This window comes from Fusarium odoratissimum (assembly GCF_000260195.1).
Source record: "Fusarium odoratissimum NRRL 54006 unplaced genomic scaffold supercont1.37, whole genome shotgun sequence".
NCBI classification, from domain to species: domain Eukaryota; kingdom Fungi; phylum Ascomycota; class Sordariomycetes; order Hypocreales; family Nectriaceae; genus Fusarium; species Fusarium odoratissimum.
The window spans coordinates 208,849-225,154 of NW_022158720.1; the positions used below are offsets into that span (position 1 = coordinate 208,849).

At 50.0% G+C, this 16,306-nt stretch overlaps 6 protein-coding genes across 13 annotated transcripts; 3 read left to right on the forward strand and 3 right to left on the reverse strand.

Moving 5' to 3' along the window:
• Window positions 1-162: 162 nt before the first annotated feature.
• FOIG_13985 (uncharacterized protein) lies at window positions 163-2,972 on the reverse strand. 2 transcript variants are annotated; one of them, XM_031215172.1, is made up of 5 exons: window positions 2,610-2,972; window positions 2,124-2,404; window positions 1,888-2,078; window positions 1,039-1,747; window positions 163-982 (listed from the first exon to the last, which is right to left on the reverse strand). In XM_031215172.1, exons 1-3 carry the CDS (start codon window positions 2,863-2,865, stop codon window positions 1,998-2,000), a joined length of 618 nt encoding a protein of 205 aa, XP_031055198.1. In that variant the 5' UTR covers window positions 2,866-2,972; the 3' UTR covers window positions 163-982; window positions 1,039-1,747; window positions 1,888-1,997. The 2 variants fall into 2 exon arrangements, with proteins under 2 accessions (XP_031055198.1, XP_031055199.1); XM_031215173.1 differs by lacking the exons at window positions 163-982; window positions 1,039-1,747 and having other exon boundaries at window positions 2,053-2,078; window positions 2,124-2,972.
• Window positions 597-2,216, forward strand: FOIG_13986 (uncharacterized protein). 2 transcript variants are annotated; one of them, XM_031215175.1, is made up of 4 exons: window positions 597-991; window positions 1,052-1,163; window positions 1,212-1,736; window positions 1,784-1,957. In XM_031215175.1, exons 2-4 carry the CDS (start codon window positions 1,057-1,059, stop codon window positions 1,863-1,865), a joined length of 714 nt encoding a protein of 237 aa, XP_031055201.1. In that variant the 5' UTR covers window positions 597-991; window positions 1,052-1,056; the 3' UTR covers window positions 1,866-1,957. The 2 variants fall into 2 exon arrangements, with proteins under 2 accessions (XP_031055201.1, XP_031055200.1); XM_031215174.1 differs by having other exon boundaries at window positions 597-1,163; window positions 1,784-2,216.
• Window positions 2,973-3,220: 248 nt separating the features above from the next.
• FOIG_13987 (uncharacterized protein) lies at window positions 3,221-7,418 on the forward strand. Of its 5 annotated transcripts, XM_031215177.1 has the most exons (8): window positions 3,949-4,000; window positions 4,332-4,473; window positions 4,520-4,645; window positions 4,697-4,955; window positions 5,008-5,227; window positions 5,275-6,577; window positions 6,624-7,114; window positions 7,159-7,344. In XM_031215177.1, exons 2-8 carry the CDS (start codon window positions 4,336-4,338, stop codon window positions 7,205-7,207), a joined length of 2,586 nt encoding a protein of 861 aa, XP_031055203.1. In that variant the 5' UTR covers window positions 3,949-4,000; window positions 4,332-4,335; the 3' UTR covers window positions 7,208-7,344. The 5 variants fall into 5 exon arrangements, with proteins under 5 accessions (XP_031055202.1, XP_031055206.1, XP_031055205.1 ...); XM_031215176.1 differs by having other exon boundaries at window positions 3,221-4,473; window positions 7,159-7,418; XM_031215178.1 differs by lacking the exon at window positions 7,159-7,344 and adding an exon at window positions 3,555-3,847 and having other exon boundaries at window positions 3,907-4,473; window positions 6,624-7,153.
• A 319-nt stretch (window positions 7,419-7,737) lies between these two features.
• On the reverse strand, window positions 7,738-8,259 carry FOIG_13988 (26S proteasome regulatory subunit N7; the record flags this gene model as incomplete). The annotated part of the gene is made up of 2 exons (XM_031215181.1): window positions 7,738-7,956; window positions 8,017-8,259. 2 exons carry the CDS (start codon window positions 8,257-8,259, stop codon window positions 7,738-7,740), a joined length of 462 nt encoding a protein of 153 aa, XP_031055207.1.
• Window positions 8,260-8,952: 693 nt separating this feature from the next.
• FOIG_13989 (40S ribosomal protein S30) lies at window positions 8,953-9,326 on the reverse strand (the record flags this gene model as incomplete). The annotated part of the gene is made up of 4 exons (XM_031215182.1): window positions 8,953-8,976; window positions 9,038-9,142; window positions 9,208-9,233; window positions 9,293-9,326. The coding sequence occupies 4 exons, from the start codon at window positions 9,324-9,326 to the stop codon at window positions 8,953-8,955; spliced, it is 189 nt and encodes a 62-aa protein (XP_031055208.1).
• A 2,314-nt stretch (window positions 9,327-11,640) lies between these two features.
• On the forward strand, window positions 11,641-16,256 carry FOIG_13990 (uncharacterized protein). Of its 2 annotated transcripts, none has more exons than XM_031215183.1 (2): window positions 11,641-13,070; window positions 13,125-16,256. In XM_031215183.1, exons 1-2 carry the CDS (start codon window positions 12,987-12,989, stop codon window positions 15,738-15,740), a joined length of 2,700 nt encoding a protein of 899 aa, XP_031055209.1. In that variant the 5' UTR covers window positions 11,641-12,986; the 3' UTR covers window positions 15,741-16,256. The 2 variants fall into 2 exon arrangements, with proteins under 2 accessions (XP_031055209.1, XP_031055210.1); XM_031215184.1 differs by having other exon boundaries at window positions 12,039-13,070; window positions 13,131-15,978.
• The last annotated feature ends 50 nt before the right edge of the window (window positions 16,257-16,306 follow it).

The following is a 16,306-nucleotide window of genomic DNA, read 5'->3' on the forward strand; positions in this document are numbered from 1 at the left end:
GGAGGTTTCAGCTGTCGAGGGCCGGGGATGGTTGATTAACTTTGAGGCCCCCAACCGAGGAGCAGGGATGATGCAGCTGGGGTTGCAAGGGACAGACAGTGAAGTTGCAAGATAGAGAGAAGAGAGAGTATTGTTCAAGACTGATTTAGAATGGATAATTGAGTTCAATTGAATGAGTTTACTGTCAGAGAATAAGCATAGGGAGTCTGTTCATTGTGAATTGTATCTTCATATCCCGTCAGGCCATATAAGCCAAGACCAAGACTGCTGCACGTCAATCACACAAACTCCCCTCAACATGAATCATACAAACTTATATCACACCAACACCTGACTCCAACTGCCAAAAAAGCAAACATGAATTGTTATTTCAAGGTCCTTTTGCCCACAGACTCTCTCTCCACATGTGATGCTGAAACAGCGGTGTTGCCAACCAACACACAGCACAACCAATAACGTCACATATCCTCCAATTGGTGTGGTTGCGCCCTACCAGGCTGGCGGTAGAGAACCCCTTTTACCGACAGGTCGGTTCTACAGGCTGTACGAGGAAGGTGACAGATACATGAACTTGGCCCCCAAATAATATCTCTCACTCTCACGATGCAGACCGTTTTCTTATTGAAGCTGCTTAACAAGGTCAATTCCTCCGTCTCACCGCTTCACGTTATTTGAGTCTCTTCGGATTAAATACCAGATTGTCCAAGATTAGATGAATCCGTAAGATCGTCAGCCAAGAATTGAGGTTTCAAGCCTCCTCCTCACCCACAGTAGCGTCAGGCCTCCTGTGAACCAACCTCGCGGGTTCGCTTCTAGCCCGGCTGCCATAATCTCCCCCGGTCGGCGGATGTGATTCCGGTGCATGGACGGATCCCATCCTGTTGGGACCATCCATGACTTCACTCGAGTCCCAGATGGTCGGGTCTGGTTCCCCTCTGTCGGTAACGGGAGGAGCCTTTGTGCTTGGCTGTTATTGGAAGCCCTATAACTAGTCAGCTGGCCCCCAGGATATGCGTCCTTTGCAAACGGTTTTCTTACTCTGTTGCATCAGTTACCATGCATCTCTTGTCTGGCGTTGGTGGCTCTTGTGAGTCTACTGAGAGACTCAACAATGTGCCGAGACGGGATAGCAGTATTTCTCTTGAGGAGAGTGCTTATAAGCGGTATGTCGCCAGCCTTGTTTGTTGGATGAGACTAATGGCCATGAGCAGGGACAATCTCGATCCTTCAAGGAACACCCTCGCTCCTCTTGAGAGTCAAAAGATCGAAGACTGCCATGATCCCAACCCAGGACATGGATGTACCCTTCCTATACCCAGTCCCTCCTCTTCACCCTCAGTCGTGGCACCAATAGATGTCTATCTTCAGTGCGGCGAGAGCCTCGAAGCTAGGTTGATAAGGCTCGGTGCGATCCTGTCTCAAGGGAGACAGACATCCGAGCCTGAGGACATATCTCTGTCACCAGAAGCCTCAAGCTGGGATGTTGTCAACACCCCACAAACTCTTGATCGAAAGGTACCAAGTACTCCTGTACTCCAGCCTACACAGTGCCCCAAGGCGACAAACCTTCAACCAACAACGACGGATCCAGACATTGAAGATGTAGACAGAATGTCCGTCGACTCAAAGTACGTGTCTGATTTGCTTCTATCCGATGCTTCGCATGTAGCCAGCGATAGCGCAGACAGCCATAAGGAAGCGATCATTCAGTACCAAAATGCCCCTAGGCGAGCCAGGTGTGTATTATCTATTCTTCTGTTAGTATTGGGCTAACACTTTATAGGCGTGAGGACAGGGCTCGCATTCACAAGAACCTCAAGAAGCGAACCAACAAGAAGAAAAAAGTCAAGAGCAAGAGTGTATGAGGATGAGGTGGGAAGGACTTACCTGTAGGCTTGTTTGTGTGTACCTAGACTTTAATGGAAGCAGTTTGTGAATGTATGCATTGTTTTCCCCGCTTCTCCTGCGCACTCCGTCCATGGGCATGAGGTCGTCGACTAAGGAGTTGCAGTAGGTTCAGGCTCCTTGTCTTTGACAACATCAATTGTAAGAAGAAAAGAAAAGAAGACCAGAAGAAGCTAAACAAGTTAGTCACACATCACCAACCCCTCAGTGATACATACCAACATGCTGCATAACCCCAAAAGGTGAAGCTCAAACCCTCCAACCAACGCCTTTCCTCTCATCATAGTCCGCTGATGTCTCCAAGTCCGAACAGCACCGAGAATTATCGTCCCAATCGAGAAAGAATAACAAGTCATCGCCAAAGGCTTCCCCGTGACGAAGTATCCAAATGCCTGATGTTGACCCTCATGCTGCAGTGAAAACAGCTGCGCAACCAACGTTCCAACCATTGACATTGCGACTGATGTACGAAGATAACCCAAAAACGTTCTCTCGTTGGCTATAACCCCACGTCAGTACTGTTACAACCCTCAGCTATATCCCATCCCCTCTGTCAGTGCATATCGGAAGCCACAACACAACCCCACGAACCGAACCACACCTATATGCATTCCCATCTCTCAAACCCACATCACGAGACCCCTTCCCTCATGCCCGTCAAAGATCTTCCTCCAATCTCATCTCAGTTCCTTCGGTGCACATACCTAGATGATCCCTCGACGCCGAAAAGTCAACCTCACAGCTCACATACTCCTGCCAGAACCTCCCCAGTCTTGACCTCTTCTTCTTCTCCTCCTCCTTCTGCGGCGCAGCGGAGACATCTCCACGCGCGGAGGTGTTGCTGTTTCGGGGCCTTGTATCTGAGTTGTTTCCATCCGACGTCTGAGAAGGGCGACGGGATGGTGGACGATTAGACAGGTCTTGCAGGGAGTACTCTGAGTTTGACCTTGAGCGAAGCATGCTGTGATATGCGCGGATATAGGAGTCACTAGTCTTGAGTATCAGATTGTTCTTTGATGTTGTGAGATTGGTTTAGTTTACGAGTGTCAATTGTTGTCCAACATGTGCGGATGTCGGCGCGTGTAAGCGGATGCTTCCGATAGCCTTGGGCGCCGAGCCGGCCCCTCTTAGCCGGAGCACCACGGAGCATGGGGATCCATTAGACGAGCCGGAATATCTGAAACATTACTGAATTGGGACGCAAACATGAGAGTAAACATTATAAATGAAGCATGTCATTTGAAAGACAAGTCATCGATATGTAGGCAATTGGTGTTGTTGACAGTAGGAGTTAGTTTACCTCCATATGGCACGTAAACATTCCAACACCTTCAACGTCAATAAACAAACTATACACTATAACAATCTAAACTCAATGATCTGCTTCCGCCTGCATCGGCACTTTTACCGGCTCTCGTACCAAAATCCCCCATTCAGCAGCCCGGAATTATCTCTCAAACCCCATCATCATCCTCTTTTAAGCCAAGGCCCGATATCCTCCCCAAGTGCCGAAACTTCCACATGCGGCAACTGCAACGAAAAAAGCACCCTTGCCTTCCATTACATGCGTAAAATTCATATTTTCTTTTTCTTTAAATACCATAACGGAAGGACTTAGCTGGCTTTCCGAGTTCCCCGGCGGTGCGCTCCGACCGACGTTGGGAATAACGGGCCGCAGACCCGTATTTCCCGATTCGTCCACAAGTGCTATGTCCCAGGCTGTCGGGTTCGCTCCTCTAAGCCCATCATCATACATGAGAATCGTAAGGAGAAATGTCCCTCTCAGCTGAGATTATAAAGATAAGACGATTCACAACATCATGTCACTTTGCATAAAACATGTGAACTTTGATCACTTCTAATATATTATTCATCGCACCACGTGTTTTCTCTTCTTATCTCTCTTCTCCCGGAAGCACCGGTGTCGTCTTCCGCTCTCACGGTCCGTATATACCGGCATCCAGTCTCCCCCGTCTTCTCATCTCTGAAATCAAACCAAAGTTCCCTATTGGGGTTATTCACCGGCCTGTTCAGCCGGTCCGTCTAAATACAGAGGTCAACCCTGCTGCGGGGCTATCTCTGCTACTGCTTATTAGTGAGCGGATGCCTATCTCGACGGATGCACATTGAATCCTTGTTCCCTGCGATCGCGAGCTTAAGTCAACCGATTGTGCTTTTTTGCTTATCCCGTTCGCCTCATGTTACTTGGCTGCAGATGACCTTATGTGCCGCTCGCATACGTTGCTTGCAGATGGGATGGTATAAGGGAGGCTGCTATCACGTTTTGGGTTCTCGTTGATACACACTCTTCTTTTCGTACCTCGGTTCCACTTGCCTGTGCTGTCTTTGTTCAACTTTGTATATCAGACGTGAAGCACGGCGTAGCAAGACAACACCATACGTGACGATTCTGACATTTGTGGTAGCACAATGAACGACTCAAACACCCCTTCTACTCCCGATACGGAGTACTCTCCTCCATGTAGTCCCCAGCAAAAGATTCAGCATCTGAGAGATACTCGCTCTGCAGCAAGAGAGAAGCTGGCAAGGCTGACGCTGGTGGAAAAGGCATGAGTTGTTGGTTCTTTGAGTGGTCATACACTAACCCTTCTAGGTCTCACTCCTCACAGCCGCAGACTTTTGGAGAACAAAAGCTATTCCTGAGAAGGGAATCCCTTCAATCAAGACAACTGATGGTCCCAATGGCGCTCGCGGTGGTATCTTTGTTGGCGGCACCAAGGTCAGTGATATTCCTCCAACATCACAAACATAACTGAAACAGAATATGTAGGCCGCATTGTTCCCCTGTGGTATCTCACTCGCAGCAACATGGAACAAAGATCTTCTCTACCAAGTCGGACAGCATCTAGCGCTCGAAGTTCGAGCTCGATCAGCAGAAATGCTTCTCGCTCCAACAGTCTGCATGCACCGCCATCCTCTCGGCGGTCGAAACTTCGAGTCTTTCTCCGAAGACCCCTTTCTCACTGGAAAATTGGCTGCACAGTACATCAAGGGTCTTCAAGACAGAGGCGTTGCGGCGACCATCAAGCGTAAACACCATTAATGGCATAATTTGGGGCGAGTGTGCTGACATGGCCATAGATTTTGTTGGAAATGAGCAAGAGACCAACAGGTTGACGATAGATTCGCTCATCACTGAACGTCCTCTTCGAGAAATTTACCTGAAACCATTTGAGATTGCTGTTCGAGAGGCTAACCCCTGGGCTGTCATGACTTCGTACAACCTCATCAACGGCGTCCACGCTGATCTGAACAAGCACACATTGAAAGACATCCTCCGAGGAGAGTGGGGATACGAGGGGTAAATCGAAGCATCCTATACCGTGGAACAACACTGACTTGTCGCAGAACCGTGGTTTCCGACTGGGGAGGCATCAACTCATCAATCGAGTCCGTGGAAGCAGGATGCGATATCGAATTCCCCTACTCCTCAAAATGGCGTCTGGACAAGCTCGTCACAGCCGTCAATGAGGGTCGCATTTCCATCGAGGACATTAACCAAGCAGCTGAGAACGTACTTACGCTCGTAGAACGACTCAAGGGAGGTGATATGTCGCCCGAGGCGCCCGAGCGGGAAGATGACCGCGAGGAAACCAGGGAACTCATCCGAATTGCTGGCCATGAAGGTCTCACGCTTCTCAAGAACGACGGTGGCATCCTTCCTTTGTGTCCCAAATCTACCAAGGTCGCTGTTATTGGACCGAACGCGAATCGACATATTGCGGGTGGTGGTGGAAGTGCAAGTCTGAACCCGTACTACAACACCATTCCACTTGACAGCATCCGAAAGGTATCCAAGCAGAAAGTCTCGTTCGCCCAAGGTTGTCATATCCACAAGTGGCTTCCCGTCGCATCTGAGTACTGCACGGAACAGTCGGGCAAGCCAGGGGTTCACATCGACTGGTATGCGGGTGACAAGTTTGAGGGCAACCCAGTAGTGAAGCAACGCCGAACGAACACAGATCTCTTCCTCTGGGACTCAGCACCCCTGAGCGAAGTCGGTCCTGAATGGTCTGCCGTGGCCACGACGTATCTCATGCCGAGGACAACAGGAAAACACACCATCAGCTTCATGAGCGTTGGACCCGGAAAGCTCTTCATAAATGACAAGTTGGTTCTCGATCTATGGGACTGGACCGAAGAAGGCGAGGCGATGTTTGATGGGTCGATCGACTACCTCGTTGATGTCGATATGGAAGCCGACAAAGCTGTTGAGCTTCGCGTGGAGATGACGAATGAACTGCGTCCCATTTCGAAGCAGAAGCAGTTCGGCATTACGCACAAATACGGCGGTTGTCGCATCGGATATAAGGAGCAAGATCAGGTGGATTATATCCAGCAAGCGGTCCAGACAGCTCGTGACGCAGATGTCGCTGTTGTTATTGTTGGAGTTGATGCTGAGTGGGAGTCTGAGGGGTATGATCGTCAGACATTGGATCTTCCTGCCGATGGAAACCAGGACAGGCTTATCGAAGCTGTCGTCAAGGCTAACCCAAAGACCGTTGTCATCAACCAATCTGGTAGCCCGGTGCATATGCCATGGGTCGATCGAGTGCCTGTGATTCTTCAGGGATGGTACCAAGGGCAAGAAGCGGGCAATGCTCTGGCGGATGTCCTCTTCGGTATTGAGAACCCGAGTGGCAAGCTCCCAGTGAGTGATCTTGACCCGTAGTTTATTCCCCGCTGACCCGGAACAGAGTACGTTCCCCAAGCGCATCGAGCATACCCCAGCGTGGCACACATGGCCCGGCGAGAACCACAAAGTACTATACGGCGAAGGCCTCTACATCGGATACCGACACTACGACCATGCCAAGATCGAGCCGCTCTTCCCCTTCGGCCATGGCCTCTCCTACACAACCTTCGAATACGGCCGGCCCGAGATCTCAACGAAAACCCTGACTCCTGATGGCGAGATCAAGATCACCCTCGCCATCTCCAACATCGGGGCCCGCGCTGGTGCAGAAATCGTGCAGCTCTACGTCCACGATGAGAAGAGTCGATTGCCACGACCTGAAAAGGAACTTGTGGCGTTTGAGAAGGTGTTCCTTGAAGCTGAGGAGACAAGGCATATCACCATCAAGTTGGATAAGTACGCTGTCGGGTATTATGACGAGACTGTTCCTGGATGGATCGCTGAGGAGGGCGCTTTCAAAGTGCTGATTGGAGCGTCGAGTACGGATATCAGGTAAGTTCCTTTGACGTAATTGGGGACGTGCGCTAATCGTGTAGGCAATCGACGAGGTTCAATGTGAAGGAATCATTTACTTGGGTGTTTTGAAGAGATAACGGGGGAGCATGATTCGTAAGGAATCCGACGATGGAAGAGAATCGAGATGGTACCAGCTATTCTTCCAGTCTAGGCGTCGAGATACCGTGAGCAGATTTCTAAGAAAATGTTGTCGCACATTTGTGAAGCTTCTGTCGTCCGATTGTAAACTGTCCCTAAGTCCGCATCAGATCACTGTCCAAGCGTCCCCTACCAAAGTCACGGCGCCCATCAGAGAAGTTGTATTTGCACGTCACATTAAGTATGGGTTCATGAAGTGCTAGTTTTTGTTCAAAGAGGCCATTGAATCCCTTGACAAGTCCAAGGCCAAGGGTCGTGTCCCAGTGTTATTCTCATTCTGTTCTTGTATACGTGTTAGGCCAAGACTTCATCTGCGGTTGAGAAAATGGACATACCTCATGTATCAAAATTACACTGCCAACGTGCTCTGGCCATGCACGTCGGCGGTTGCGCATGTATCAAGTCTCTGCGTTTTCTCATCCAGTACTATTGTCCATCCCATGATTTTCGACTCGTCTCGCTCAATCGCGCTCCTCACGATCCTTGCCCTCGGGGCTACGACTCCTGCTTCGTCCTCTGTTCCGTCCACCAGCGCCTCGTCCACGCCCAGGTTTGCCTGGCGGAGGTCGCACGAACGCAAAGTCCACCGAGATCGTCTGGTCGAGCAGCTTCTGGTTATGCGCACCATCAATAGCAGCGCGGGCCTCCTCCAGTGTCGTGTACTCAATAAGCGCGTATCCCTAAGCAACCCACTGTATCAGCAATCCATCCTGCCATGTTCAATGTGTTTTCGCGCTTACCTTTACGTAACCGCTTCTTCGGTCGAGGTTCAGGTGCATGTTCTTGATCTCGCCGTACTCTCCGAAAAGATCTTGTAGGGCTTCCTCGTCTGCTTCTTCGTGGACGTTTGTTACGACGATGATCCAGCCTTCGATGGAGCGGACGGCTGTGGCTTTGGTGTGTGTTTGCATGTCGGATTCGTTTCGCGCGGGGGGAGGGGGAGAGCCCGCCTCGACATCAACGTCCATTTCCACGTCGGCCATTTTGTCTGATTGTGGTCTGAGGGAGAGAAATTCGGTATATAGTGAGGAGAGTGTTGTTGTTTGCTTGAGTAACGGGAGCTACCTGCCAGAGTGCAGAGTTCAAGGTGGAATTGAAATTGATATCACGTGACGCGAGCAATGAGACCGAAAGCATTTCATGTTCGAATCATCAATTAATCTATTGGAGGTCTTGGTCTCGAGCTTTCTGCAGTTTATGGACATTGGAATGCTGAATTTGAGCTGTTCTACATGAAATCATGGTGTTTGGCATTTCCATCAAATTTGACATTCTGATCCTCAGGCACGAACGAGTCGAGGATGTCATCCATCAGCATGAGTCACTCGCCGAGAACTCCAAAGAATTTGCAGCGTTTACGATGCCTCCCGACTCGCCTGCTTGGCCCAGTCGCCCATTCACCAGAAGATGCCCACATTCACAGTTGCAGCAGAAATGCCTTGCGCGAACAAATGTTTGTTGTATTGTGACAACTGACACCGGACGCCGAGTAGAGTCGTAGTGCTTCTTCGCCATTTCCTTTTTATTTTTTCGTAAGGGGGCTCAGCCTATCTTGCGACCCTGACCCAATCCATCACATCATCCCATTACTGAGTGAAGCCAACCATTGTTGTGTTGAACCGTGTCCGTAAGCCAACATTCCCGATACCGCAATTCCTGTCGATTTGACGAGTCGTTTATGAGCCGGGGTTGGGGTTCATCTGCATCCGCATCGTCAGCGCCTGTATCTGTGTGTGATTCTCCTGCTTCGAGTCTGCTCACCTTTCTCTTGCCACCAGTGAGGGTAACGTTGACAAAGCGACGGGTGTACTTGAGGCGCTTGAGAGCACGACCCTTGGGGGTCTTGGTCTTCTCCTGCTTCTCAACCTGTAGGATCGCGATGGTTAGTGATCGAGTTTCGTCGGATTTTCGATGTCGGAGCGTCGTCGTACCTTAGGAGTCTGAGACTTGACCTTGCCTGCGAGAATGTTAGCGACGACGAAAGAGAGAAATGTCGTGAGGGCGAGCGCAACGTACCGGCACGGGCAAGAGATCCGTGAACTTTACCCATGATGAATGATGTGCTTGGTGGTGATGTGGATGGTAGAGTCGAACGGCTGGCTGAAAGCGCGGTAAGATTTTTGGGTCAATTTGGCAAGTGTGTGGGCGGGAAGGAGCTGCCTCACGTGAGCGGGGATAAGATGCCCTCGGAAGAACTGGGTCCGAGTGGCGGAATAAGACGCTTATGTAATGAATGAGCTTGGAGAGAATCGTCCGCAGGGCAGCGACAGGCCTACAATAGCCATGCAACAGCCTGAAATTTGACTGTTTGCTTCTGATGACTTTCAATTGATCTCAGCGATTATCTCGTGGTGACTTTTCGTCAAATCAGTTTCTCTGTCGCGGCTTGGAGAATGCCGTGTGACGTCATTGGGTAATGAAGCTGGCGGGTTGAGTTCGAACAGGTCTTAACGATATGGTGAAAAATGCCGATTTCATTGTAGTGCCAGGCTTCCTCTTTCAATACTGAATGCTGTTGTTTCATCAACTAGCACAGCAGTTATGGATTGGTGTAAAGGTTACATCGTGTTATTTGGGCACGCAGGTACAAGATGTTGTGTGGCTCGACATCCTGTTAGTGGCCATTCTGCTGGTCATTGAACATTTTGGCGTAATAAGGGCTTACATCTGCTTCTTGGCTGCAGTATTGAGGTTCAAGTCGTCCTCAGCAACGACTGAGCAATCATGGTCTCTGGCGTAGAAAATCTGCAATCATGACATACAAGACATCCTATTTCCATCAACCCGGAACCAACTTAGAATTAAGTTGACTATTCGATGCAGTTCAGTTGTATTACGCATGCATTATGTCCAGCTACACACTCTTCTGACTTTGAAACCATATGTAACCAAAACAAAGAAGGGCTTGGTATTAGAAATGGACTTTTGACTGGCTCGGAAGCTCGTGCGAATGGTGTAACAATTGAACATTCTCGTCCCTCGACCTCGGCGTAGGGTAAGTCTCAGCTCGAAATCGCTCCATCTAACCGTCCCACCAGCTTAACCCCACTGTCTGGTCCTCCATCATTAAGCAAATGCGGACATCTATTAAAATCTCAATCAAGGATATCATTGACTTACACATCTAATTTGGGCGCTTCATCCATGGTCCATCCATAATGACTTGCATCGCGTTGGCCGTCGACAAAAAGCACAAGAGTGGATGTTTTGCTATATTTACACAGAGCCCCAGATTCTTGCAGGGTCCCAGTCGCGGACATGGGGATGCGAGAATACGAGAGGGACATGAGGCCACGGCCACTGAGACCTGAACCTAACGGAAATCTTTCCAGAAAGAAACTGAGACCTTGCCAATGTTTTAGATGGATCGTATTTTCCCGAAGACCATTTAGGGAGCTGATCGATGCCGAACCGTACTGTCTGAGGCTGGCAATTGACTCTTTCACTTCTGGACGCTGGGTGGTTGGAATTGAACTAAATAATCTTATGTCGCGGAGAGTTCAGGGTGAGCGGAAGCCATGAGTTAGAATATAGTTTCTGAGACTGCTATCCAACGTTGCCTCAATCGTTTCAGGCCAAGCTCGTCGTTGCGCTATATCCGTTCCACCGTCTAACCTTCCAGCCCCAGATGCACGGCCCCAACCATCCCGATCAATTACACAGAAACTCTAGGTGATGAGAAACAAGACACTGGTTGATAGATCACATCATCGCGCAGCTAAAGTCTGTTGGTTAGCTTGCACGATACTTTAGCTATCTCTGATAGCGGGGTGGTTGGATCATGTCATCAGCCCTCTGATTGCTTCCCGCTGCCATCCATTTAATGGGCAGAGGGCTGGGACAGTTACACCATTCAACTCAAAGGATCAGGGGAATAATTAGAGAGAACAGGCCTGCCACGTTGTGCTACACTTGATGCAGAGTTTTATCGTTATCATCCAGCCTCCATCGCGCATGAGCGGTTCATGTTACCGGCCAGCCCCTCCTCCCAGCTAGCTTCTACCCGCACGCTTCCTTCCGAAAAGCAAAGTAGAAAAGACCTAAACGAGCTTCCATGCAGAACGGCTAAACCCCAGAACGTCAATTGCCTCAGCCGATGAGTTCGTATCCTTCCATACTGAGACATAGTTTCTATTCGTGTAATTGCCTTATATTGCGGGATGGTTCCATTGAGCGTGCTGCTATTTTGGGTGACCCCTGTCGGTCTAAAAAAGGATTCGCTCTGTAAGGCCATCGTGGATCACTCCCGCAGGTGCCGAACCAATGGCCCCGCGATTCGGGCCATGACACTTCAGCCACGCACGTCTTTGGTGCCCACCTCGTCAGTTCGTATTCTAAACCCACTGCTTGATTCTTACGAGCATCTTGCAGCTGAGGGTTTGAGTCTAGCTGAGTGAGGTGGGAGAGTGAGGGGAAGAATTGGGAAGCATCAATGGTGATATCGAGGGACAGTTCACACAGAATAGCCAGTAATGATTGAGAATCATCATGGATGCAAACATTGTTGGGTTGTCTTGCAGTCGTTAACCCCAGTCAGGCTCTCAGTGGACCATGTCCAATACTCCAGAAATCGATGCCGCCATCCCGCAATGACAATCGCATCACGCACACAAACAGGCCTGATCCATTATCGCTAGGTTGAGATATCATGATCCTTGGCCCAGACCGTCCCGCTACTCAGCTGGTTTGGGACTGGCCATCTGCAACTAGTCAAAACTACTGTAAGCCCAGAAAAAGAACTGCCAACCTGCAACTGGGATATCGGCATCTTTTGCTTGCTTGATTCTAAGCTTGTTTGATTGATTGCCTGACACTGCTTGGCCGGGCCACTCCAGATACAAACCTCAACACGGGGAGCGGAATTGTCTGGAATTTTCTATTTCCTCTGACTCTTCCTCCAACACTTAATCTCCCTTGCCCGTCTTCACATCCATCCCTGTTTCTCCCCTTCTAATTTATCTCTTACATATCCATGTAAATGGGTGCATGTTGTTGAGCCCAACCAACGTTGCATCCTCCCGTACCTGACCTCACTCTACCTCACCGATAACGCTTCCGCTCTTGTGTCACCATATTACAGAGCAATTCCCTCTCACTCATCCCGCCTTCTTTTATTCCCCGCTTGTACAACAGTAAGAAGAAAAAAGTCGGGGGCGATTTCTAGCTCGTCTCATCTCGTCTTGAGTCAATCCCACCACATCACGAGATACCCGCATCTTTTGCCCACCGCCTTTGCAACGACTCACGACCGCATCCGTTGCGTTTCTCACTCAAAATCTCCCGCATTCGTTGGGATTTCTCAAATTGTTCAGAAGGAAAAGAAGGGAAAAGACGACTTGGAATGAGAAGATTCCAAGCAAATTACCAATAAAACACCAACCGAGACATCATCACCCGCTTTTGACCTTAGCTCCCGATATCATCTTGCTCCGAACGCGGCGCAACAGAACAATTTCTGGGCGCATTCGGTCATATTTACACAAACGCAAACACCCACGAAAATAAGCAGAGAAACTGTTCTCAGATTTATTATTATTGCGCTTACCTGCAGCAATCAGCTTCACCCCACCTTGTCCAACCCAACTCACGCGCAATTTCTCCCGGTATTTCTTGTCTCACAGAACCTTTGCAGCGCTCCCCCGCCAATTTCAGGTCAATGGTTATCTTGAGCGTGTAAAAAGACCAAATCAAAAGCAGAAAAGCTTTCGTCATGCTCCTCGCTGCTCAAGCGCCTCAAGGGCGCTCTCGCTCAAATAGCTTGCAGCAAATGCTCGATCTGGAAAAGAAGCTCAATGTAAGCACAGAAACTGGCGGGATTCTGGAGGGTTTGGCTGACGTACTCACACAGTTTCAGCGAACACATCAGGGCTCTGTGCCTCCATCTCCGGCATGCACTGATAGCAGTGGCTCAGTACCACCCAGTCCAGGCCACCCTCCTCGTCGTTTTGAATTGGTGCCGAAGGATAAGAAAGGTCCTACACCTGTTCGAAACTACTCCGCTGTTCCTCCTCCGCTCTTCTCAGCTCCTGAGCGCTCGGAGTCGCCAAACATGATCCCCCGAAAGCCCGTTGGAAAGAATCTTTCTCAATCATCCTCATCGGAGCAGCTCAAAGACGACAAGCCCGCTCACAAGACCGTGGCGTTCATGTTTCCCCCTGATGTGGAAGAGCAGCGCTCTGTGTGTCAATCACCCACTTGGGAAGCATACGAGCGTCAGAAGAAGGAGAAGAAAGAAGAGAAGCGAAAGGAGCTCCAGCGAAAAGAGGAAGAGAAACGAAAGGCGAAGGAGAAGGAACAAGAATTAGCCATGAACCAAGCTCTCGAAGAAGCTTGGAAGAACGCTCCCAAGCCTCGCGGTCGAAAATTGAGCAAACCTCAACCGCCGCCTCCGTCTCTTGGAACTCAAGGACGCAGCACAACTGAGCCACCTCAGACAACACAGAAGCGACGATCTCGCTCGTCGAGCTTATTGGGATTCTCGATTGGTAGAAACAACGACGATCCTGAAGAGCCCAGACGCAGTCGCTCCAGCTCGCTTACCTCCATCTTCCGCAAGTCATTCGAGATCAAGCGTGCTTCATTCGATGAGACAAGCGCTACTGGTTTCTTGGGTGGCAAGAAGCTTGAGAAGAAGAAGGAGGATTTCCACCAGAAAGTCCTCGAGGACCAGGCCAAGGGCGACAGCAGGGTTCATCCCGCCATGCGAAAGTCGTTCCTCGGCCATGGGTCGTTCACACCTCTCAAGATCAATCCCCAACAGAAAGAGGAAGATGCCAAACGAAGAGCGTACCCGCCTATCTCGATCAACACATCCGGAGCGAGGGGCCAATCGAAACCGCCCAAGTCGCCTAATCGAAGGGGTTCAGTCAATATCTACCTGTGGAGCGCTCGAGCTCGACGTGGTTCTGTTAGCGATGATTGTGCAGTCGCCGACACGGACGATGAGGGAGATCAGAACACCGCGCATACACCCGACAGCGAGATCTTGTATAACAAAGCCCAAGGTCTGAACAGACGAGGCGGTCTTTATATCAAGAAGGATGAGGGCTCGACCAAAGACGGCGAACAAGGCGTCACACATCGCTCTTCAAACCAGAGCATGAAACAAGCCGTCAAGCCCAAAGACACCGAAAAACCTCCCCAGCAAGATACAATCACCGTCTCCCGCCCCCCAATAACAACCTCAACACAACCCCAACCCCGACGCTCATCAACAGCATCAGGCCTTTCCATCCCTCCAACACCTCCCAGAAGAAGCTCAAAGCGAGGATCTCTCACACTCCTCACACGACTCAACCACAACCAACCAGCGTCCGATGAAGCCAAGAGCGCTCCGGTCGAGTCATCCAAGTCCAAGGAGAAGCTGTTCAGACATAATCCCCCGAGCATCCGTTATGAACAGACTTCGCCGGGTGTGCGACCGAAACCGATCACTGCTGATTCAGAACCCGCTGTGCCCACGAAATGGAAGCTTAAGGATGCTGCCAAGAGTGCGTTCAGCAGAGGTCATTCTGCACAGAACTCGGTTTCTTCGACGATGAGTAAGGAGAGTATGTCGTCAAAGATGAGTACTGCATCTTCTGTTGGGCCGCCTGTGCCACCAAAGACAGATTTGCCTACTCCGAAGGGATTGGCTGGTGCCAACGATGCCCCCATTCGCACTCAGCATGTTCACGCTCCGGTGAAGCATCTCACACCAGGAACTTCACGCTCTCCTATCGGTCGTCGCCCTACGACAAGTTCATCAGAGTCCTCATACTCCGATGGGATCCAAACTGTATCTCCCATGAGCACACCACACACATCCCCTCCCCAATCCGAAATGGGCCACTCCCCCAACATCGCAACCATCAAACCCTCAATGCACGCAACCGCCGGCCCCGTCAGTCCCTACTGGTCCTACACAAACTCCCCCCAAATGGCACCCATCGATCGTTTCGACACCAACCCCTCCGACCCCGAAATCGATCCCATCCAAGAAGCTGCCAACAGAGTAATGGAAGCCTTCTCAAACGCCAACCTCCGCAGCTCAACACCCCGCCGAACACCCGTCTCCTCCGACGAGACAAGCTTCGCCTCAACACCAACATACCCCCCTCTCAAACACAAACCCCGAAGCAAAGGACGTCTTCGCTCCGTTCAGAGCGGCCATAGATCGACCGTCTCCGACCCGGAAGCAACAATCAAGACGCTCCGTAGGCAATCGAACCTGGAGCACCAGAACCACGGCGAACCAAGCGCCAAGATGTTTGTCGAGTGCTGCGCTTGCATGCGCTACCATGATATGCCAAGCAGACTCTACGAAGCCATGTCCAACCCCGATGGTGTACTGAGCGCTGGCTCAACAGATTTTGCGGGGAGTGTTACCATGACGGTGAAGTGTCCTTGGTGCAAGCATGAGATGAGCACAAAGTGCTGCGCTGGATTCGCAGCCATGGTGTACATCAAGGAGAGATTTCACTAAGTCATGTTCTCGACGACCATTTTCTTCTTCTGTTTGTCTATAGACAAATATTGCACGACGCAATTCGTTTTCTTGTTTACTACAGAATCGGCGTGGATGGAAAAAAAGACACGGTTAATCTGAATAGTGTACAGGTTGCTTGGCTATAACAAGAACCATGGGAAATATTGTATTTAGTTTTTGACGAAAGTTGTAACGAGTCACGACATGATGAATCTAAGAAACTATTATTCAACAATCTCACAGGGTCTTGTCTGGACCCCTTGTTTGACGTCACATCCACTCTTCCCCTCTCCAAAGTCTAGCCTTTTGAAGGCTCTTCTTGGCAACGAGTCTATCGTTAAACTAAAGTTTGTTGAAAGCGAACACCTTCCCGTCCAAGAATAGACCGTAAATCACGATACCGAATGGCGGAGAAACGTGGTGGTGTCTGTTCTCAACGCCAAGGCTGCAGTGCGATGACGGGCATGAGGTGAGAAAATCTTCTAGAAACGACAAAAAAGCAAGAATAGAGCATGTGAAATAGAATTGAATAACCTGTTGCTGTAATGCAGAGTTTCTTGCAA

What these genes read in the sequence shown, in the direction of transcription:
- FOIG_13986 (XM_031215174.1), top strand. Translation starts at nt 1,057, where the DNA reads ATGCATCTCTTGTCTGGCGTTGGTGGCTCTTGTGAGTCTACTGAGAGA. An exon ending in GAGGAGAGTGCTTATAAGCG is followed by an intron (nt 1,164 to 1,211) that starts GTATGTCGCCAG and finishes GGCCATGAGCAG; the next exon opens with GGACAATCTCGATCCTTCAA. An exon ending in AATGCCCCTAGGCGAGCCAG is followed by an intron (nt 1,737 to 1,783) that starts GTGTGTATTATC and finishes AACACTTTATAG; the next exon opens with GCGTGAGGACAGGGCTCGCA.
- FOIG_13985 (XM_031215172.1), bottom strand. Translation starts at nt 2,865, where the DNA reads ATGCTTCGCTCAAGGTCAAACTCAGAGTACTCCCTGCAAGACCTGTCT. An exon ending in GGCGTCGAGGGATCATCTAG is followed by an intron (nt 2,405 to 2,609) that starts GTATGTGCACCG and finishes GTGGGGTTATAG; the next exon opens with CCAACGAGAGAACGTTTTTG. An exon ending in TGGGGTTATGCAGCATGTTG is followed by an intron (nt 2,079 to 2,123) that starts GTATGTATCACT and finishes TAACTTGTTTAG; the next exon opens with CTTCTTCTGGTCTTCTTTTC.
- FOIG_13987 (XM_031215176.1), top strand. Translation starts at nt 4,336, where the DNA reads ATGAACGACTCAAACACCCCTTCTACTCCCGATACGGAGTACTCTCCT. An exon ending in TCTTTGTTGGCGGCACCAAG is followed by an intron (nt 4,646 to 4,696) that starts GTCAGTGATATT and finishes CAGAATATGTAG; the next exon opens with GCCGCATTGTTCCCCTGTGG. An exon ending in CGTTGCGGCGACCATCAAGC is followed by an intron (nt 4,956 to 5,007) that starts GTAAACACCATT and finishes ACATGGCCATAG; the next exon opens with ATTTTGTTGGAAATGAGCAA.
- FOIG_13990 (XM_031215183.1), top strand. Translation starts at nt 12,987, where the DNA reads ATGCTCCTCGCTGCTCAAGCGCCTCAAGGGCGCTCTCGCTCAAATAGC. An exon ending in ATCTGGAAAAGAAGCTCAAT is followed by an intron (nt 13,071 to 13,124) that starts GTAAGCACAGAA and finishes GTACTCACACAG; the next exon opens with TTTCAGCGAACACATCAGGG.